This window comes from Bombina bombina, chromosome 6 (assembly GCF_027579735.1).
Source record: "Bombina bombina isolate aBomBom1 chromosome 6, aBomBom1.pri, whole genome shotgun sequence".
In the NCBI taxonomy this organism is placed as follows: Eukaryota; Metazoa; Chordata; class Amphibia; order Anura; family Bombinatoridae; genus Bombina; species Bombina bombina.
The window spans coordinates 863,946,875-863,970,587 of record NC_069504.1 but is presented as its reverse complement, the minus strand read 5'-3'; the positions used below and the strand labels follow the sequence as shown (position 1 = coordinate 863,970,587).

The window sequence follows — 23,713 nt, the reverse complement described above, 5'->3', positions numbered from 1 at the left end:
GCTTTCAAGGGCTTAGAAATTAGCATATAAACCTACCTATGCTTAGCTTTCAACAAAGAATACCAAGAGAACAAAGCAAATTTGATAAAAGTAAATTGGAATGTTAAAAATTGCATGCACTCTCTCACTGGTTTTCCAACCTGTCCTCAGGCCTCCACAACAGGTCAGGTTTTCAGGATTACCTTGCATGAGAGCAGATAAAATTATGTTTACTAATCAGCTAATTTCACCTGTGCTCCAGTTCAGATATCCGTAAAATGTGGCCTGTTAGGGAGACCAGGTTTGAAAACCAGTGCCTTATCTCAATCATGAAAGTTTAATTTTGACTAGTCTGTCCCTTTATATATTGCATCATAGGCTCACTGTCTAATCACAGCACACCAAAAAGCGCTGTTCCAACTAAAATGTAGTGAACTCCTGCCCGGAATAAAGCAGCTAAAATCTCTTCGTAGTGCAGGAGCAAACTACATTTAGTCGAACAGTGTGATCAGGTGCACAGTGATTAGACAAACCTGTGATGAGATTAAAAATCCCTCATTGGCAAAGAGGAAGGCAATACAGGTAAAGTTTGGTGGGCTTAAAGGGACACTGAACCCAATTTTTTTCTTTCATGATTCAGATAGAGCATGATATTTTAAGAAACTTTCTAATTTACTCCTATTATCAATTTTTTTTCATTCTCTTGCTATCTTTATTTTAAAAGCAGGAATGTAAATCTCAGCAGCCAGCCTATTTTAGGTTCGGCACCATGGATAGTGCTTGCTTATTGGAGGCTTACATTTACCCACCAATAAGCAAGCATAACCCAGGTTCTCAACCAAAAAAGGGCCGGCTCCTATTCATCACATTCCTGCTTTTCAAATAAAGATAGCAAGAGAACCAAGAAAAATTGATAATAGGAGTAAATTAGAAAGTTGCTTAAAATTGCATGCTCTATCTGAATCATGAAAGAAAAAAAAATTACGTTTAGTGTCCCTTTAAAGCTTTAATTTAACTTATTTTCACAAGTATGACTATCATTGTTACGTAATTCTGCACCCAATTTTTTTCTCATGATTTTGATAGAGCATGTGATTTTAAACAACTTTCCAAGTTACTTCTAACTTGTTTTGTTCTCTGAATATCCTTTGTTGAAAATGATACCTAGGTATACTCAGGAGCTGCTGATTGGTGACTGCACATATGCATTCAGCTAGCTCCCAGTAGTGAATTGCTGTTTCTTCAACAAAAGGATACCAAGAGAATTAAGAAAATTAGATAACAGAAGTAAATTGGAAAGTTGTTTAAAATTGCATTACCTATTTGAATCATGAAAAGAAAAGAAAAAAAAAAGTTTCATTTTGCTTTAATTCTTTAGTTTACTGTCCCTTTAAAACTCTAGTTATCAAGCAGCAGATGAACCGTGTCCACTGCCCATTTTCCGTGAACATGGATGGACACTTTTTCCTAGTTAGAAACCTTGATTCTTCGCAAAACATAATTAATGGGGACCTTAATATGAATTTGTCAAATAGATCAGACAGAGGTTTAAGAAGAAAAAATGAATACCGATTTCTTCAAGCAAACCCACTAGTAACCTTGCCTGAATTAATCTAAAAGATCATTTTATCTTGATGCATGATTTGGGACAGTCTGTAATGCAGAGATTTCCAGAATACAGATGTTACCAACATATAATTTTTATCACATCTTAAGACAATGGAATTGCCTGTGTCAGAGAAACAAACCATGTATAATTTATAGGGAATACCGTAAAACCATGACAGTTAAAGGTACAGTTTAAAAAAGCACTCACTATTAAATTAACCGTTTAAATTATTTGTAGGGAAATATATAATTTATATTTGACATGTTTTTAGAAGAACAAAAACAAAAAGCGTCTGTGCATGTATGTGTGTAAATATATATACAAATACACACATCCATAAAACCTACGTATACAGAGAGTCTGAGTGGTTCAAAAGCTACTCCCCCATTACACACTAAGTTAACCATTTAAACACCAGAGGTCCCCACAATGCATAAGAAGCCAATAACGTTTGCTTGCAGCACCCCCTGTACAGGAAATTGTGTGAACGTTCATCTCCATGGTGTTTTTGTTCTGCTGGGCTTTTTCTTCCTTTCATGTAAAGGGTACCCCAGCCAATTTTTGTTTTCAACCGCTCAGGAAATACTTCTTGTAGAATTTGTTCATTTGTTCTAAGAAGATGAAGGTCAGGACAGTGTGAGGTCCGAGTCGAGCATAGTATGGGGTGAAACCCTTCCATAAGCTAAAGAAACCCTCATATCGCACAACTTTTACTAGAACATCCTACAATAGAAAGGAAAAAAAAAAAGATTTTTTAAAACCATAACTGGTTAAAGGGTGCAAAAAGGGTAACATTTGTATGTGTTTAAAAGGACAATAAACAGCTCGATTGTGTGTAAGAATTGTGCTTCTCCCACACCCAAAAAAACAATTCTGTAATCTGCAAGTGTAGCAAATTAAATAACTGGTTTAGGTAGTCTGCAGCATTTTGAAAACGAGTTACATATTTTCATTTGCGGCCTCTAGTGTGTGGGACAAAGTACATTTCATCTTACATAAATACAAGGTGCGTTTAATGTCACTTTAAAGTGGTACAATGAATCTCATACAACTCGGTCACATCTCCTTAAGCGACAAAACATCTTTCTATTAACACAGTACCTAGGAGTATTCACAAAGCAAAAAACAATGAGTAAGGCTTTGCACATTACCAGTTATTTCATTAACCACACAAGTAGTTATTAGTTATGCATGATTCAAATAGTGTATCATTTAATTGCTGTTTTATTTAGGTTTATATTGTCTTCAGTTAAAGCTTAGAGTTCAGGTGATGAAGATTTGATAATTGTATATATTTTATCAAAATTGTTCTCTTTTATCTTCGAACTCTACTTATTTTTGCTAAGAATCCCTGCACGTGTGTGTGTGTGTGTGTGTGTGTGTATATATATATATAAATACTTTTATTTCGCCTCTGCTTCAGCACTAACATAAGTTCCTACGGCATAATGTCAAAGGGCAAGAACAGCTATTGGCTAAGAGGTGGAAACATCACCTCATTGAAAAAAAGCTGTGCCGTGCACGGCTGGAAGAGCTTAGCTTAGTGCTGAAGCCATAGCAAAAAAATTTTTTTTTTTTTTTTTAAAAGAATAAAGTTTAAAAATCTCTGTGATAGATCATGCAATTGTAAGACTTTCTAAATTACATTATTTGCGATTGTACACTATATTTTTATGTGTGTAGTTTCTAAGGTACCAGCCCCTACTGAGTTTGTGAGATAAGTGTATACATATAGAAGTCTGACTTGAGGAACACTGTCACATGATACAGGAGGCCGGCACATTGAAATGAAAAAAGAAAATTTATGCTTACCTGATAAATTTATTTCTTTTGACACGATGAGTCCACGGATCATCTTAATTACTAATGGGATATTCACCTCCTGGTCAGCAGGAGGAGGCAAAGAGCACCACAGCAGAGCTGTTAAATAGCTCCTCCCATCCCTCCCACTCCAGTCATTCGACTGAAGTTAAGGAAAGAAAGGAAAAGCTAAGGTGCAGAGGTGTCTGAAGTTTAAAGTAACCCACAACTTGTCTTACAAGAACAGGACGGGCCATGGACTCATTGTGTCAAAAAAGAAATAAATTTATCAGGTAAGCATAAATATTTTGTTTTATATGACACGATGAGTCCACGGATCATCTGAATTACTAATGGGACTCAATACCCAAGCTAGAGTACACAGATGATACGGGAGGGACAAGACAGGGAACCTAAACGGAAGGCACCACTGCTTGAAGAACCTCTCTCCCAAAAAACGGCCTCAGCCGAAGCAAAAGAAAAACTTTAAAGCACGGACCACGTCCAAATTGTGCAGAAGTCATTCCTTCTGGGAAGGAGTATTAGGACACAAGGAAAAAACAAATCTCCTGATTAATGTTCCGATCGGAAACAACCTTAGGAAGAAATCACAATATATTACGTAAAACTACCTTATCCGAATGGAAAATAAGGTAAGGAGACTCATACTGCAATGCAGAGAGCTCTGACACTCTACGAGCAGAAGAAAAAAACGACAAGAAATAAAACTTTCCAAGTTAACCACTTAATATCTAAGGAATGCCTAGGCTCAAACAAAGCCCCTTGAAGAACTAAATTCAGACTCCATGGGGGAGTAACTGATTTGAACACAGGCCTGACAAAATGATTGTACATCTGGGACATCCGCCAAACGTTTGTGTAACAAAAATAGATAAGGCCGAGATTTGACCCTCTAGGTCAAATTTATAGAACCTTGAAAAAGTGTGAAGAGAGGACTAAGTTGCAGCCTTGCAAATCTGTTCCACAGAAGCTTCTATTCTTGAATGCCCATGAGAAAACAATGGCCCTCATGGAATGAGCAGTAACTCTCTCTGGAGGCTGCTGTCCAACAGTCTCATATGCAAAACGTATGAAACTCTACAGTGTAGATAAACCCTTTCTCCAAACCATCTTGGAGAAAAGACAAAATTCTAGGAATCGTAACTCTACTTCATGAGTAGCTTTTGGATTCACACCAATAGAGATATATACGCCGTATATGATGGCAAGTCCTTCTAGTTACAGGCTTACGAGCCTGAATCATGGTCTCTATGACCGAGTCAGAAAAACCCTGCTTGGATAAAATTAAGCATTCAATCTCCGAGCAGACAGCTTCAGAGAAAACTAGATTTTGGTGAAGGAAGGGACCTCAAATTAGAAGGTGCTTCCTTAACGGAAGTCTCCAAGGTGGCAGTGAGGACATGTCCACCAGATCTGCATACCAATTCCTGTGAGGCCAAGCAGGTGCAATGAGAATCACTGATGGCCTTTCCTACTTGCTTCAAGCAATAACCCGAAGAAGAAAAGCAAACGGATGAAAGAGATATGCTAGACTGAAGGTCCAAGGAATCGCCAGAGCATCCATCAGTTTTGCCTGGGGGTCCTTGGACCTCGACCCGTATAACGGGAGCTTGGCATTCTGTTGATGCCAAGAGATCTAATTCCGGCTGACCCCACTTGAGAATCAGGCTGGAGAACACTTCCGGATGGAGTTATGTTGTCCGACTGGAACCTGATAGACTGGACCGAGGCTAACTGAGGTCAGGCCAGAAGAGCTTTGAAGATCGCTCCCCACCCTAGAAGTCTGGCGACTGTTGTCACAATCACCCAAGATGGTCTGCGAAAGCAGGTTCCCTGGGAGAAATGATCCAGAGACAACCGCCATTAAAGAGAATCCCTTGTCTCCTACTCCAGTAGTATTCGAGGAGACAAATCCGTCTAATCTCCGTTCCATAGCCTGAACCTGCTTAACTGCAGAGGTCTGAGGTGGGAACCGAGCAAATGGGATGATGTACATTGCCGCCACCAGCAGCCCGATTACCTCCCTGCACTGGGCCACTGATGGCCGAGGAATGGACTGAAGCGCTAGACAAGTATTGATAATCTTTGATTTCCTGACTTCTGTCAGAACAATCTTCATTGATAGGGAAACTGTTATAATTCCCAAGAAAGTTACTCTTGTATTAGGGATTAAGGGACTCTTTCCCAATTTTACCTTCCACCCGTCATATCGCCGGAAGGATAACATAATGTCTGTGTGTGGATCTTGCTTGTTGTAAGAATAGCGCCTGGACTGGGATGTCGTCCAGATAGGACGCCACTGCAATCCCGTAACCGAAGCACCGCCAACAGCGATCCCAGAACCCTAATGAAAATTCTGGGAGCTGTGGCAGGACCGAATGGAAGAGACCCGATTGGAAGAGTTTGTCTAGAAAGGCAAATCTTAGGAACTAGTGATGATCCCTGTAAATGGGAACATGCAGGTAAGCGTCCTTTAAAAACCACTGTTGTCATAAACTGACCCTCTTGGATCAAATGGAGAATGGAACGAATAGTTTCCATCCTGAAGGACGGTACTTTAAGAAATTTGTTTAGACTCTTAAGATCTAAAATTGGCCTGAAAGTTCCCTCTTCTTTGGGAACCACGAACAGATATGAATAAAATCCAGACCCTGTTCCTGTATCGGAATAGGAACAATCACTCCCAGGTTGGAGAGGTCTCCTACACAGTGTAAGAAGGCTTCTCTAGTTTGTATCCTTGGGACACTATTTCTATTGCCCGGGGATCCTGAACATCTCGAACCTGAGCGAAGAAGAAAAGTCTGCCCCCTACAAGATCCGGTCCGGATCGGGGGCAGGCCTTTCATGCTGACTTTGGTTCAATAGCAGGCTTCTTGGATTGTTTTCCCTTATTCCAAGACTGATTGGGTCTCCATGAAGGTATAGACTGTTCCTGCTTGGAGGCGGAAAAGGAAGAATTTCCCTTGAAATCTTGAAAGGAACAAAAAATACTCTGTCGTCCTCTTTGTTTGTTTCACTTATCCTGAGGGAGAAGATGACCTTTACCTCCCGAGATATCAGAGATAATTTCCATCAAGCCAGGTCCAAACAAGGTATTCCCCTTGCAAGGATTGCTAAAAGCTTAGACGACACATCCGCAGACCAAGGTTTTAACCCTAAGGTTCTGCAAGCTAGAATAGAGAAACCGGAAATGTTTGCTCCCAGTTTAATAACTTGAAGGAAAACATCCGTAATAAAGGAATTAGCAAAATAAATAGCTTTATCATATCCTGGATTTCATCCAGCAAAGTTTCTGTCCTGATAGCATCAGACAATGCATCAAACCGAGATGCCGCCGCACTAGAGACGGTAGCAATGCACACAGCTGGCTGTCATTGTGAGCCCTGGTGTACATACATCCTTATGAATAATCTCTCTTGTCCATAGGATCTTTGAAAGAGCAACTATCCTCTATGGGAATAGTAGATCTCTTAGCTAAGGAGGAAAAGGTTCCTTCCACCTTAGGGACTGTTTGCCAAGCCCCCTTAACAGAGTCAGCTATGGGAAACCTCTTCCACTCCTTAGCAATGATCTCAGAAGTCCGGTCTGAGATCAGCCAGGAAACCCAGCTATCGAGGAAGAAACCTCAAAATATCTGTTCCGCTTACTGGACTTCTTAGAAACCACGACTGTGGAATCGCTGTTATCCAAATAGCTAAAACCTCCTTAAAGGGACAGTAAACACCAACATTTTTGTTGTTTAAAAAAGGTAGACAATCCCTTTATTACCCATTCTCCAATTGTGCATAACCAACACAGTTATAATAATGTACTTTTTACCTCTGTGATTATCTTGTATCTAAGCCTCTGCAAACTGCCCCCTTATTTTAGTTCTTTTGACAAACTTGCATTTTTAGACAATCAGTGCTGACTCCTAGGAGCTTCACGTGCCTGAGCTCAATGTTATCTATATGAAACACATGAACTAACGCCCTCTAGTGGTGAAAAACTGTCAAAATGCTTTCAGATTAGAGGCAGTCTTCAAGGTCTAAGAAATTAGCACATGAACCTCCGAGATTTAGCTTTCAACTAAGAATATCAAGAGAACAAATCAAAATTGGTAATAAAAGTAAATTGGAAAGTTGTTTAAAATGACATGCCCTATTTAAATCATGAAAAAATTTTTTTTACTTTACTGTCCCTTTAAGTAATAGACGGAGGTGATCTAGCTAAGACCTGAAAGCCACACCTTCAGTATCAGCAAGAGGGATTACACTGGTAGAATCTGAAATTTCATCAAATGCTACTACGGTATCCTCCTCAGGCTTCTGGGAGGGGTCCTCCGAAAAAGCAACAACTGCGTCAGAAACCTCGCTTACTGAATATCTGATTTTCCTTGTACGCCAACTCCAACGGGCGTTTGAGAGGAAGTGCAGAGCACTGAATGTAAGGGCGGTAAACTCTGGGACGCTTGAAAACAAAGCTGCGTTATATATTTAGCATTGTCGTTAGATTCTTGAACAACGTCTTCGTTAGAAAATGTTGTCTCAGAACAAAGTTTATCCCTGTATCTTAAAGTTCTTTCAATACATGAGGAACAGAAAAAGGATTGGTGGCTCCACATTGGCATTAAGTCATGTTGTAAAACCTCTAGGTCTATTTCTAACATTAAACTGAAACAATTTAATCATCCAAAGATACATTTTTATTAGAAATGCAAAAAAAAAAACAAAACAACCCCCAACTAAAAACGTTACTGTCTCTTTAAATAATAAAATGCAACTTTTTTACCGAGAAAAACATCTAAGTATTATTGTGTAATAATAATTTTAAAAATGAATGTATCCACACCCCTACACCTCAGCAGCACTTCTGTTGAGGTGCCTATGTCCTCTGAGCAGGAATCGAGTAAAACTGATTCCTTTCACAGACGATCTCCGGAGTAGCTACGCAGAAAGTTTCAGTAGGAAAATATGCGCAGCAATGATATGCGCATGCATAGATCCAGTTACCCTGAAGCGGAGTAAAAAGGGCGCGCAATTACTCTACGCCCATCGTGGGTGTGGCCAAGGAAATCTCCCGGTCGGCTCTAAAATTAAAAACCCGCCGGGAGATGTGGAACCACCAATGACAGTAAAATAAGCCCCAGTGCCTGCAGCAACGCTGCTCAATGTCCCCTATGCCTAAAGGGAGCCATGTATAACCTAAATAAAGTGCCCTTTTTTTTTTTAAACTCCCTTTTCCATAAGTCCCAGTGCCTGCTGCAACGCTGCCCAAATGTCCCCTATGTCTAAGGGGAGACTATGAGATAATGAGGCTTGTCTCATGCACAAAATAAATAAAGTGCTCTTTATTCCTGAGACACCATTTTCTTTAAGCCCCAGTGCCTGCTGCAACGCTGCCCAAATGTCCCCTATGCCCAAGGGGAGACTATGAAAATAATAATAATAATGAGGCTTGTAAATAAATAAAGTGCCCTCCTTTATTTCTGAGATTCCATTTTCCCCCAGAAAAAGAGTCAGCACTTACCTCATATGCTGCCTGGCAGCAAGGCAGATTCCAGGTTTGAGAGGTCCTATCCCTCCCATGGACCTGTGAATGAAGAAAAAGTCCTGAGTTAAAATCTATCAGGTTTTCCAGAGGCAGGGCAGCATCAATATATGGGAGGTGCAGTGAGAATTATGTCCCACAAGTTCCCATTGCTCTAAAGCCACCAATGCTCTACTGAAGAGACTGATATGGACTATGGCCACGCCCTAGAACAAAGCAGTACAATCTTGCACTACTTTTAAAAATAATAAACTCTTGATTGAAGAATCTTTTCTAACACCTAATTTACCACCTCCTTGCTGTTAACGTAGGCAAAGAGAATGACTGGGGTGGGAGGGAAGGGAGGAGCTATTTAAAAGCTTTGCTGTGGTGCTCTTTGCCTCCTCCTGCTGACTAGGAGTTGAATATCCCATTAGTAATTAAGATAATCCGTGGACTCGTGTCATAAAAAAAAAAAAGAAAGAAAAAATATATCTACTGCTCTTTTAAAATTCAGAGTAAGTGCTATTGCATTGTCTTATGCACATCTACTGTATGATGGGTCTTTAAAATTGCATGAAAGTTTAATTTTGACTTTACTCCTTTGTAGAGGTTAAACACAATGCTAGCTTGGGTCAGTAATGCAAAAATTACATGTTTTAATCAACGTGACAGTAAAGTAGAGACGGCTCCCAAGCAGTACATAGCCTATCAGAAGCCATAGTCCCACAACATTTGTAGGGGTTAAACACAGGTATTTAGGCAAGTTACATGTAAGTTTTGCATTAAAACATTCCTTTAAAGGGTTACAGATTGAGTATAATCACATTTATGATTTTGCACTTTAGCAAACTGTTGACTCACCAATCCATTCTTATATTCTGGCTTTCCATCGATCATCCTCATGTTCTGTATTCTGTTGCAGTTAAAAGAAAAAAGATAAAGCTAATAATTCTATACTGAAGGAAAATCTACAAATACTTCAAAATGTGTAGTTTGATTAAGCAGGTAATGAGCTAGCCTTGGGAATTAAAAGGACGCAAAACCAAATATTTTCTTTTGAGATTCAGAAAGATAAAGCATTTTAAACAAGCTTCCAAGTCACAGTTATCAAATTTGCTTTATTCTCTTTGTATCCATTATTGAAATAGAATCAATGCACTATTGCAGCGAGCTCAAAGCAATACATTGCTGCTCCTAAGCCTATCTTGATGTGCATTTCAACAAAGGATAAGATAAGAATGAAGCAAATTTGAGAACAGAAATAAAATTGGAAAGTTGTGTAAATTCACATGCTCTACTGATACATTAAAAAAGGGACCGTAAACGTTCATCTAAATTTATTAGTAATAAGCACTTCATGTTCTTAAATTAATTTGTATCTTAAATTGCAGAGCATAAGAGCTATGGAAGAGTTTTAAAATAAAGATTTAAAAAAAAAAAAAAAAAAAAACCAACCTTACATAATTTGCGCTCCACTATCCGCCCATGCAGCCCCAAAAAATGTTTAATAGCGAGTGCTGCAGGGAGGTCATGTCAATCAACAGTTTTTTCCCGCCCATTTTGAAAACTGTAGCGCGCATTCCCACATCCTCAGCGCATGCACTCGCCGCTCAATCTCAAACACAGAATCTCAATGCACGAAGCATTGAGATTCTGTGTATATGGCTGTTGGATAGTTTTAGTGCGCATGCGCAGGGTCGAGAAGGAACGTGCGCAGTCTAAATCAGAGAAGACGGACGTTCTCTTTACTGTTGGCTGCAGGGGCAATGATGGCAACAGTTGAAAAAAAGCTTCGGATTCGTAGGCGGCCAGAAGATGCGTTTTTGGCAAGTATAAAATAAAAATGCTTCCACTGCGCTTTTGCTCTGCAAACTTATCTATATTTTAAATATTAATCTTTCATTTAGGGGCTATTACGTATGAACGTTTACTGTCCCTTTAAAGTTAAATTTTAAAGGTATACTTGCACATTTTAATTTGACCATTCTATCACTTTAATATACGTTACTATTTTTCACTGGCATACACACATATGCTGCGAGCAGCATTCAAGCTCAGAGAGCTAGCTTTGTGTATTGTGTCTATGAAGACTTCATTTGAGTCAAACAGCCACTGTTGACTCAAGAGGTGTGCTGTTTTAATACCAGTGCATAGCTCTCACAGCATATGTACATATGCTGCTTAAAAACAGTAATACATTTTACTAGAAGCATTTTTGTTGATGGAAGTGTATTTAAAATTGAAATGCACCCATTCACATTTCAATTTTAACTGCCACACTAACTGTAAGCAGACAAACAGAGCCATGGGATTTATGTTGAAAGAGCCTGCATGACCAAAGCTAAATGTTGGTAAACTAGATCTGTGAGCTTGAAATGCTGACTCATCGACTCATCGGGGGGGGGACACACAAATAGCAAGAAACTGAAGACAAGTATTAAAGGGCTATAAAATACAAGTTTTGTTTAGTGTACACACATATGGGGTCGATTTATGAAGCAGCGAATGCCGCTTTTGACCCATTCCGCTTCAGTTCCGCCTGAAGCGGAAGTTAAGAAGCAGCGGTCCTAAGACCGCTGCTCCTTAACTCGCCCTCCACCTCTGAGGTGGCGGACAGCAATCAGCCCGATCGAATACAATCGGGTTGATAGACATCTCCTGCTATTCGCCGATTGGCCGCAAATCTGCAGGGGGCGGTATTTCACAAGAACTGCTAGTGCAATGATAAATGCCGTCGGCATTTATCGATGTGCAGCGGACATGATACGCTACATTGTATCATGTCCGTCCGCACAATAATAAGTTGACCCCATGGGCTGAATGTGAAAGCTTTTTAAACAGTTTAACACCTTGTCAGCTTCAATTTTTTTTTTTTTAAATCACCAAACTTCACCCTCCACTTAAAATTACTTGGAGAAGCCAATCAAGGTTTGTTACTTGCATAATTAAGGCTAGCCAAAAAGTCAAATTCGAGACAGATATGTGACAAGGTTAGGCTTGTGAAGTCTGCTGTATTTCCAATTATCAGAAATGGAAAACCCTCAATTAAATTACAGTAAAAGGTGGTAAATACATTATGAAAGTATGCTGGAATGTTTTTAATATGAATAATTTAACCTTTTATATTAGCGTCTCAAGGGTTTCATGTCCATTTATGTTGAACAGAGGTGGATGAGACAGTTCTTTACATTTTAAAAGCGGTTACAAACCTTGTTTTTGCAATGTCCACTGGCATAGAGGCAGCAGTAGTTACCAGACCACTGATCATACTGGCACAGAAGTGGAGAAGGATGTCATCCTTGAAGTAACCTATAGGGATAATGCTGTACAATGAGTACTGTATTCTACAACAATCCTGTTAATCTGATGTAAAATTTATTTTCTATGTCTCACCCGAGTCCAAAAGGAATTGCTTTGATTGAGAGTAAGATGCAAGTTGGGCAGCATTGACAACAACTGCTCGAGCCATGGTGGGAACACAACCCTATGAATGAAGGAGATATAGTGTCAACTTTCACTTGTGCTCTGCTGCATCATAAACTATACAAAAAAAAACCAACAAAAAAAAAAAAAACCACCAGCACAAAGTTAGTGCCAGTGTCAATTCCAATCTCCCATCCACACTAATGTACCATTACAAGTATGCAAAGCACTAACAAGCTCGTGGGAACCCTGTGCCCAGAGCTATCACCATAAAATAGCAATCGATGCTGCACTGAGGGGTTAACCCAGACTTTAATGCTACACTCATCTCTTTTCTACTAGGCTGTCAAGTAGTGTTGCTGCCAGGCCAATGCTAACCTCCTCTTCACTCCCCTTGAACATTCCCTTCACACATTGATTGAGACACGGTACGCCATGGACAAGGGAAACCAAAGCAGCAGATAGACTTTCAAAAAGACTAAACAGTTTACAGTCCGATCTGGTGTGAGTAGAACGCTGACAATAGGGCTGTAGAGCCAGGGATCTAATGTGTCGTCATTATTATTAATAAATTATCAAACCTTGAGGCTGGCATGACTGACCTTAGTATTATTCCAACAGATAGCTCATAAAAGCTTGCCAGGCCCCTGATATAAAATATAGCCCAATTAAAAGCAGTGCTACCCCTCCTTTATTCCACACACTACAACAGCATTATATTTATACCTTGAACAGAATGATACAACAGCCTCTCCCTTACATACACTAGAACACGACACCACATGACTGTCATGCACACTAATACAGTGACAATGGCAGCATTCACCTCCCATATGGAATGTCAGATGTAATGTTTACACAACACAAGCATTAAAAGTGACAGCCTCCCTCAAGCAGACACTGCTACTAGTTGTTACGTGTACACAGAGCAACGCCAGCCTGCCAATACTCACTCTCCAAAGTGTAGTTACACCTTCCTCTCTAGACATCCGTACCAAGGCATTGAACACATTGCTGTACCCCCGTCTCTGATCAACTGGCATCCTGTAGAGGGTTAAAAAGAGCAAAATTAAAACAATTATCCTTTTCTTTAATCCTTATATCTCTACACTTTCTTTTCGTGACTTTTTAACCTTTGGCAATAATTCGATCAATATGTCTTGCACGAAGAAGAAGTATCCTGAAGTATATTGTTTGATCCTGCCTTAAAGGGACATTATACACTAGATTTTTCTAGAATGTTTTGTAGATGATCCATTTATATAGCCCATAGAGTTTTTTTTTTAAATGTATAGTTTTGCTTATTTTCTTAAATAACATTGCGCCGATTTTCAAACTCCTAACCAAGCCACAAAGTTTTAGGAGAATAGTGATGTATACCTACTCCAGCTTCCTCCCGTTTGTGTAACGAGTCTTTTCATATGCAAAGTAAGGGGGGGGTCTGCTTTTTTTGCTATAGAATTACTTTCAGCGGGTGTTCCAGCTAACCTTTTCAACAGCGCTAAACTGGGAGCTTCCAAGTAAGTTTTTAAACTGTTTTATACTGGATTTTTATATCAGTATCTGTGCATATTATTCTTTATAGTAGTGTCTACTGGATTTTTATATCAGTATCTGTGCATATTATTCTTTATAGTAGTGTCTATTACATGCAGTTATATGAAAATTGGTGTATACTGTCCCTTTAAAAAAAAAAAAAAAAAGGCAAATGAAACCAAAAATTATTTTCTGATCCAGATAAAGAAAATTATTTGAAACAACTTTCCAGTTTACCTCTATTATCAAATTTGCATTTTTCTCTTGGTATCCCTTGTTGGAAAACATACCTATGTAGGCTTAGGATCAGCAATGCATTAATATTTTTGTACTCCACTTGTAATCTAGGTCATAATCTTTAGATGAAGTTTAAGTCCTTGTTCAAAGGGTTTTCATTGTAATTTTAAACTCACCATTTCTATGAATAAGCCAAGAGACTTTAAAGTCAAAATAAAAAAAAATAAAAAAAATCTTACATAATTTGGATAGAGCATGCAATTTTAATTTACATTCTCTTGGTATCCTTTTGTTAAAAAGGCACACCAAGTAGCAGAAATGCACTACTGGCAGCTAGCTGCTGATTGGTGGTAGCACATAAATGCCTCTTCATTGGTGCATCCGATGTGTTCAGCTAGTTTCCAGTAGTGCATTGCTACTCCTTCAACAAGGGACACTAAAGAATTAAGCAAATTTGATAATAGAAGTAAAATTGGTGGTGGTGGTAATAAAATTTCATGCTCTGAATAATGAAAGAAAAATATTTTCATGTCCCTTTAAAAAGACAGTGCTGCTTAAAGGGACAGTCTAGTCAAAATTACATGATTCAGATAGGGCATGCAATTTTAAACAACTTTCCAATTTACTTTGTTCTCTTGGTATTCTTAGTAGAAAAAGCTAAACCTAGGTAGGCTCATATGCTAATTTCTAAGCCATTGAAGGCCGCCGCTTATCTGAAAGCATCTGACAGGTTTTCACAGCTAGAGGGCGTTAGTTTGTGTGTGGCATATAGATAACATTGTGCTCATGCCCAAGGAGTTATCTATGCAGCAATGCACTACTGAAAGCTAGCTGCTAATTGATGGCTCTACATAAATGCCTCTTGATGTCTCACGCAATGGGTTCATCTAGCTCACAGTAGTACATTGCTGCTCCTTCTACAAAGGATACCAAGAAAAATGGAGCACACTTGATACAAGAAGTAAAATGGAAAAATGTATGCTCAATCTTGAAAGAGCATGTTTGTGTTTTATATCCTTTTAACCCCTTTCCACCCTTAGGACGTTCTATGCCGTTCCTAACCACACTGGCTTTAACGCCCTAGCCTTTTAGTTGTAATGTAGACAGGCTGGAGGGCGCGCCTAGCCTCAGACACTGCTCCCCCCCAGACACAATCCCATCATTGAAATCACACGATTGCATGAACAATCGAGCATTTGTTCTGATGTAGACAAATAAGTCCTGGCGGGAAGGGGTTAACTAGCAAAACAGTTTCAATGCTTTAAAAACATTTTTTTGGGATACAAATATTTTACAAAGCACTGTTTAAATTCCTGTGCATATATAGAAGGTAAATTCCAATTTGCTTTTATAATCAAATTTGCTTTGTTCTCTTGGTATTCTTTGTTGAAGGTTAAACCCTTGAAGACCGCCTCTAATTTCAGTGCATTTTGACAGTTTTTTTTACAGCTAGATAGCGCTAGTTCATGTGTAACATATAGCTAACATTGTGCTCATGGAGTTACCTAGGAGTCAGCACTGATTGGCTAAAATGCAAGTCTGTCAAAAGAAGTGAGATACTTAGAAAGTGTGTAGAGGCTTAGATACAAGGTAATCACAGAGGTAAAAAGTAGATTAAAAAGGGGGACACTAAAGGCAAAATCAAACTTTTATGATTCAGATAGAGCATGCCATTTTAAACAACTTTCCAAGTATGTACATTAAAGGGATGGTAAACTCCATATTAATAGATTATGGGAATAGTCTTGTTCGATTACATTAAATTTACACACCAGATTTCATATAATAAAATATATTACTAATAATTTACAAATCTTGTAATTATAAGTCTGTCTTACGTGTTCTATCTCCAGCCCCCCTGTGACGTCATATCCATTGTTTATATATTTCGATCAATCAGCAAGCCTGTCGCTAGACAGGCTTACTTCTATACAATCCGCTTTGCGCATGATAACATTATTCTACCAATACGCCCATCCAATCAGGAGCATTTTAATCCGGTGACGATTTTGCGCAATACATGCATTGATTGTCACTTTCCACGCAAAAGTTAACAGTGATATCTAATAAATATGTAATTTATATTTACTAATAAATTAAATAGTTATAAACTTACTGATATTTCAGAATTGTCAACGAATGATCATTTTATAAAAAGGGACCGATCTCTTGCACACTCAATCACATTAAATTTTTTATTCACACTGAACCAAGTAAAGATTGAATCTTGTGACTCAATGTTTACTTGGTATACGTCATTCTCACCAATGCGCATACGTTAAAAATAGTGTCGGGAATGAGCAAATTCTATGACGTGCAGAGAGGGTGGAGACAAGATAAGTGTCCAGTTTTTTTCAGGGAAATAAATAAGAGGGGCGGAGCGATGAAGCGCTACAACGGTTTGTGAATATGTATACATTTTAATAAAAGTGCATATAAAACACTTGGAATGTTAATGCGGTTTAATAGATATTGTATTAAATAATTTAAATCGGTCATTTACTAATAACGGAGTTTACCATCATTTTAACAAAATGTGCAGTCTTGTTATATTTACACTTTGAGTCACCAGCTCCTATTGAGCATGTGCAAGAATGAAATTTGAAATTTGTCAGACAAAAAACAAACAAAATTGTTATTGTTTAAAAAGATAAATAATTCCTTTACTACCCATACCCCAGTTTTGCACAACCAACATTGTTATATTAATATACTTTATAACATTTAAACCTCTAATTCTGCCTGTTTCTAAGCCACTACAGACAGCCTCTTATTACATGCTTTAATAGTTTTTCACAAGAGACTGCTAATCCACGTGGGCCATATAGATAACATTGTGCTCACGCCTGTGGAGTTGTGGCTGACACTACACTATTTGGCTAAAAGGCAAGTCAATAGATAATAGCCATGTGATCAGGGGGCTGTCAGAAGAGGCAAAGATATAAAGGTAATAACAGAGGTTAAAAGTATATTAATATAATTATGTTGGCTGTGCAAAACTGAGGATATGGGTAATAAAGGGATTATCTATCTATTTAAACAAATATAAATTCTGGAGTAGACTGTCCCTTTCAGTAGCTTGTTCTATGGCGAGTTACCACCTAGGGCTCGATTTATCAAGCCGTTCGCCCCCCTACGACTGCAGATTCTCACAAAAGAACCTGCAGTCAGTATTTATCAGACCGCTGCTTCCCTAACTTCTTCTCCAGCCCTCAGGTGGAGAATTTCAATCTCTCTGGTCTCGTGGGACCGGGGAAGATTGACAGCTCCTGCCCGCGCATGATTGGCTGTGTGCTGGCAAGTGTTGCACAAGAGCTCAAAATAGTGCTCTTGTGCAATGCTGAATTCCGGCAGCGGATTGCTGGCCAGCCAGAGGCATGCTGGGACAGACAGCGGTGCATATCTACGCCCCTGTTCGCCATAGCTTGATAAATAGAGCCCCTAGGAGCAGCCTGTTTTAGCCCAACTGTGCTTTCCAAAGAGGTGAACTTTCCTGAAGTATCAATCTGATCCTGCTTAGCAAAGGTCAGTCCAGCACCAAAGTACCAGGCAATCCTCCTCTGAACAAGGCAACATATATAAAAAGTTACTTTAATGTCCTTTTTAAAAAGGGACATAAAGTCAAAATTAAACTTTCATGATTTATTTAGAGCTTTGCCATTTTAAGAATTTAAAATTCACTTCCAGTATTCAATTTACTTTGAATTCTTTGTTGAAAAGCATAGGTACATATCCTCAGCAGAAATAGTACACTGCTGGGAGCTTGCTGGTGATTGGTCCCTATACACAAATACCTCTTGTCACTGGCTCACCAGATGTGTACAGCTAGCTGCTAGTAGAGCATTGCTGCTATGGAGCTAACTGTGTTTAATGCCTTTGCTGGGGTTAAACAGTAGTTATGCAAGCAATAGAGCAATAATTAAATGCACTATTAAAGCATTTTCTTTTTGCACTTTTAGGTCCCTTTAATTTGTATTATTGCTCGTTTATTTTCAAATGCATAATCTGCTCCTACACAGTTACCTTTTTAGGAGCTCAAAGTCCAGCAAGATCTGCTTCAGTGATACAGCCAGAGACATTTTAGTTGACGAAAACATGGCGCAAAGTTCCCTAAGCTGCTTGTTAACTACTAGAGAATACGATAAGTGCTATCATGTTGATCGTTGCTGATAATTTAACTTCATGTAGGACGAACAGCATTCAATGGCCATTTTACATGAAAAGATGACATGAAAGTTCCCATTTCCAAGGGTAAACTACAACAAGAATAATTATTTTTTTTATCATGCCTATGACGTCATCAGTGGCTGGAGTTTGGCGGCGATTTCGAAGTGGCCAGAAACAATATTCTTTATAAAATAACTACTGTTTCTGCTGCATGATATAGAAAGGGTGCAGGAGGCTATTTGCATCTCTATCTAAGGTGGGACTAAGATCTCTAAAGGTGTAGACTGTCCCTTTAAGAATATGGGTATTACATCCCTTTAAAAATGGAAGGCTTTTCAGTACCTCCACAAAAAAAAAAAATAATAATAAATATATATATATATATATATATATAACCATATGTCTAAGAAAGTTAGCATAAAACAGTGGCTTTACCTTCCATCTGCAGTCATTCTGATCAATGCCACTTCAGCTGGGGTGCCCACAAAAGCACCTGTGGCCCCTGCTGTCATGCCAATGGCAGCCTTCATTAAGAAGTTTGGGGGGGTGCCGTCGTCCTTTGTTAGCTTTTCAAACAGGATAGTGTAGATACCAAGACGAGTGGTTGTGTACGTAGCCTGGCGTAAGAGTCCTGCAGACAGTCTGAAGAGAAATATAATAAAGTCAGCAGAGCATTAAAGGGATATGTTGGTGAAAAGAAACACAAATTGTATAGATCATTTGATTGTTACAATAATGCTCCTTGATTTCTATGTTTAACCACAGCAAACATATCAAACACATAGTTAAGATTCAGAAGCTGGAGCTATGCCAAAACTATATAGAACGGGGCATAGACTGACCATGAGTCGCAGCTAAATGTTTATGCTGCTCCCTATTGGAGCAACAGCAGCAATGCATTGTGGGTCCTGAGTGGGACTTGAGATTTGTGTCTGACCCTCTGCAGGGGTTAAAACGGATTTTCATTAAACCGCATTTTTTCTCTTACCCAGTATAGATCCCCCGTAGGCCTTCATTTCGTAAAATACTGCCAACTGCATGGAAACTAGTTTTATATTCCTTAGTTTTCGCACCTTCACCACTTAACTGCATACGATTCTTCACTAGATCTAGTGGTTGAACGAAAACAGTTGCTCCCATTCTAAAAAACAAAAAACAATTAGACGTTACAAACTCATACATGTACCAGAAAATACATAATACCCAATTACCATTACATCAGTTTGTAAAGTTGAAATTACACGTTCATGATTCAGATGGAACATGCAATTTTAAAAAACTTTTTAATTTACTATTTAAATTTGCTTCGTTTTTCTGTATTGTGTTCAAAAGCTTACATAGGTAGACACAGGAGGAACAAAGCACTACAGGGAGCTGATTGGTAAATGCACATTATATGCCTCTTGTCATTGGCTCACCTGATGTGAGCAACTAGCTCCCATAACTGAATTGATGCTCCTTCAACAATGGATACCAAGAGAATGAAGCAAACTGGAAAGTTGTTTATAATTGTATGTTCTATCAGAATCATGAAAGAAATATCTTGGGTTTTATGTTACCTTAAAAAGGACACTGAACCCAAATTTTTTCTTTCGTGATTCAGATAGAGCATGACATTTTAAGCAACTTTCTAATTTACTCCTATTATCAAATTTTCTTTATTCTCTTGGTATCTTTATTTGAAATGCAAGAATGTAAGTTTAGATGCCGGCCCGTTTTTGTAAACAACCTGGGTTGTTCCTTGCTGATTGGTGGATAAATGCATCCACCTATAAAAAAAGTGCTGTCCAGAGTTCTGAACCAAAAAAAAAAAACCTTAGATGCCTTCTTTTTCAAATAAAGATAGCAATAGAACGAAGAAAAAATGAATAGGAGTAAATTAGAAAGTTGCTTAAAATTGAATGCTCTATCTAAATCGCGAAAGAAAAAAAAACTTGGGTTCAGTCTCCCTTTAAGTAATGGTAAATCCTAGCGTGTCTGAAATACTAGGGATTTACCATTGGAACAAATAAAGGGGACTTTCAGTCATTAAGTATAACATACTTCATGCTAAAATCTCCTTCGTCTGCAGCGTACGCCACACTGAGCTGCACCTCTTAGCCAATCGCCACGCGGGAAAAAAGCCGACATGACTTTTATTTGTTCCACTGGTAAAATCCTTTAAATAGGATTTACCATCACTTTACCCTATCCAAAGCGCAAATTAAAGGAACATAAAATGTTATAATATTTTGAATAATTAATTTGTGCCACCCAGTTGGGAAAATACACACAAACACATCATTTGTGGTCTCCAGCAATTGGTTTGACAATGAGAATATATTTTAATTATTAAATCGGTCACACAAGAAAAAAAAAAAAAAAAGAAAAAAAACACACACTTTCTACTTTGTGTCTACATAGGCTTGTCACTCTGCCAAGAACAGAGTTGTATTTGTCAGTAAGCATTAATAAAGCATTATGAATGATGCACAAACCTGAATTTCCTGTTTGTTTTAATAAACCTTTAACAGCTTTTAGGTAATCTTTTTGTGTAATGAAGAAGAAAAAAATGGATCATTAAATACTTTTTTTTGTAAAAATATATATTTCCATCAAAATGCTTTGCACAAGTTTACACAAAAGAAACTGGTGTTTGATATTCTGTTCATTTAATTTCTAGGTTTTATAAGTATGATATAAAGTGTGTTATCCATGTATCTTCAAGTTCTCTCAGTAACAGCAAATGTATATAATAAAAACCCACCCATTAGTCTAAGATATGGGATACGCAAGAATATTACTACCAGTGTACTCTACATAAAGTTTGTTAAACAGTTTAAAACTAAATAAATGTAACAGCTGATAGTAGACTCTAATCTGCATATAGTCCTCTTGATTGGTCTACTAAAAGGAGCCAACAGCTAAAATCTATTTTCAGCTCATCATGGCCAACAGGCAGCAATTACTATAACACCGTTTACTACATATAGTATATTAGCAATTAGACATTGCATTAAAAAAAGATGTGTACAAAAATAAAAAAAAGTTTCAAAGAATTCTCATATACTTCAAGCAAAATCAATGTTTTGCAGTCCAGGGATATATTGAACTTTGAAGTTCTTATCTGTTACTGTACAGTAACTAATGACAGCTACAGTATAAATGACCTCCTGCACTGACCTAGCAATTAACAGGCAGCAAGGTTATATTCTAGATCTAGCAGTATGCACTACAGTCTGTCTTGCAGTATGATTGAATATTTTATTGAGCCCTTTTAAACAATTAAAATTGTATTTAAAAAGTTACCAGTATTCCAAAAAGGCTGTTTTAAGTGTTTCTTGAAATATTGCTTTAGATAAAACATTCTACCAAAATAGGATTGCAAGCAATAGAGAATTATTTGATTTCAATAAAATAAGTTTGAAAAGTTGTTTTATCACATTTTTGAAGCTATCCAAGCAACCATTATACCAATGCACAACCCCGAGAGAATAAGATTATTATTATTATTTTAACTCTAAAAGCTTAAATAATAGACACGCTTTTACAGGATTTAAAATATTTTTTAATGATTGTTATGAAAATAACCGATACAATGGAGCATACAATCATTCCAAAATACTATTTTACTGTTTCACGATAATTTAATTATCTAAAATTCATTTTGACAGTATTCTGAAGAAGTATATACATAGATAAAGGCATGTTTAGGCATATATGCAAAACAAAACACACCAAAAAAAATGATGTATGTAACGAAATGCACACGGTCTTTTTGATGTTAACATTATTATTTAACAATTACCCAGCCAGTCCCCCAAAAAGGAACTTCACCGCCTTGGGGGAGGTCCGCTGCCTCCCACTGTCTGCCATCTTTCCACCGAATGACTGGAGAGACCCCCAAGGTGACACCGTAACACCGGAGGAGGGAGAAAAAGAGGGAGGCGCAACCTGGTGATGTAAAGGAATGATGATTTGGCAGACATATTGGAAAATGGCAATTCTTCGTTGACCTTTATACCCGGGGCCATATTAGGTTTGGGAAAAAGCGACGGAGGTGTAATGTGACGCCAAAACGAACATTTTAGATACGGGCAAGTTGTTGGATTTGGCAATAATGTTAGTGGCTTGTCAAGTTGAATTGGGAAAATGTATCGTACTCATCGATGACGAACCTGGCTATAATGACATAATTTTTCCTGGACTCTGTGAAATGTAAATAAACAGATTAGGATGTTGGCTAAATCTCTCACTGACTGCAGACATAATCGGACATCTTTGGTTTTGGCAGAGCTTGACTTTATCCCTTTCTTTAATTGTATCAAGGGACAGTCTAGTCAAAATTAAATTTTCATGTTTCAGATAGAGAATGCAATTTTAAAAAACTTTCCAATTCACTTTTATCATCAAATTTGGTTCTCTTGATATTTTTTGTTGAAAGCTAAACCAGGCTCATATGCTAATTTCTATAACCTTAAAGGGACACTGAACCCACATTTTTTTGTTTCGTGATTCAGATAGAGCATGCCATTTTAAGCAACTTTCTAATTTACTTCAATTTTTCTTTGTTCTTTTGCTATCTTTATTTGAAAAAGAAGGCATCTAAGCTAAAAAGCCAGACAATTTTTGGTTCAGACCCTGGACAGCACTTGTTTATTGGTGGGTGAATTTATCCTCCAATCAACAAGAACAACTCAGGTTGTTCACCAAAAATGGGCCGGTGTTCTAAAATAAGTTGTCTACTGCATAAGAATGCAGGACATACATCACTTCCGGTGATGTGAATCAGCTGCTGGAGGTGTGTGTCGCTCACTACGCATGCGCAAGAGGCCCAACATCCTCAAAACAGCTGTTTAAGGCTACACAACGGGTCGAGGAATTCTATGGCTTGTAATCTTCAATGCGCTTGTGCGAACAATGCCACGCATGTGCACACGGCCCTACTCCTCACTTATCAGAGACAAGGCACTGGAAACACTAACAACCCTATTGGTTGTCAAGACAGTGACTTCACTGACACGCGGATCAGATAATGCAGTAACGCTTTTTTCCTATGTATTATCTGATCGGTCCGTAGTCCGTTTGATTTGCCCACCTCCATTCAATTTCCAAATTGATCCATCGCGCGCCGCCGACTTGCCGTGCCCGGGGGGGGGTGAACTTATGGGGGTTACAGGGGGTGCTGATGGGGCTTACATAAGATACACAGGGGGTGCTTATAGGGGATACAGGGGGTGCTGATGGGGGGTTACAGGGGGTGCTGATGGGGCTTATGTAGGTTACACAGGGGCTGCTTATGAGGATGACATGGGGGGGCACTGGTGCTTATGTAGTTTACAGAGGGGTGCTTATGGGTGTTACAGGGGGGCTGATGGAGCTTATTTAGTTTACAGAGGGGGTGCTTATGGGTGTTACAGGGGGGCTGATGGAGCTTATTTAGTTTACAGA

At 38.4% G+C, this 23,713-nt stretch overlaps 1 protein-coding gene across 1 annotated transcript; it reads right to left on the bottom strand.

The window, feature by feature from the left end:
- Window positions 1-1,663: 1,663 nt before the first annotated feature.
- Window positions 1,664-22,228, bottom strand: SLC25A11 (solute carrier family 25 member 11). The gene is made up of 8 exons (XM_053718318.1): window positions 22,071-22,228; window positions 19,272-19,424; window positions 18,719-18,925; window positions 13,297-13,387; window positions 12,314-12,404; window positions 12,130-12,229; window positions 9,782-9,833; window positions 1,664-2,311 (listed from the first exon to the last, which is right to left on the bottom strand). The coding sequence occupies exons 1-8, from the start codon at window positions 22,136-22,138 to the stop codon at window positions 2,156-2,158; spliced, it is 918 nt and encodes a 305-aa protein (XP_053574293.1). The 5' UTR covers window positions 22,139-22,228; the 3' UTR covers window positions 1,664-2,155.
- Window positions 22,229-23,713: the final 1,485 nt, after the last annotated feature.

Excerpts from the sequence above, each read along its gene's own strand:
- SLC25A11 (XM_053718318.1), bottom strand. The coding sequence starts at position 22,138 with ATGGCAGACAGTGGGAGGCAGCGGACCTCCCCCAAGGCGGTGAAGTTC. Across the intron at positions 19,425-22,070 it reads CTTTTTGGGGGACTGGCTGG|AATGGGAGCAACTGTTTTCG; the intron begins GTAATTGTTAAA and ends TTTGTTTTTTAG. Across the intron at positions 12,405-13,296 it reads GTGTAACTACACTTTGGAGA|GGTTGTGTTCCCACCATGGC; the intron begins GTGAGTATTGGC and ends CTTCATTCATAG.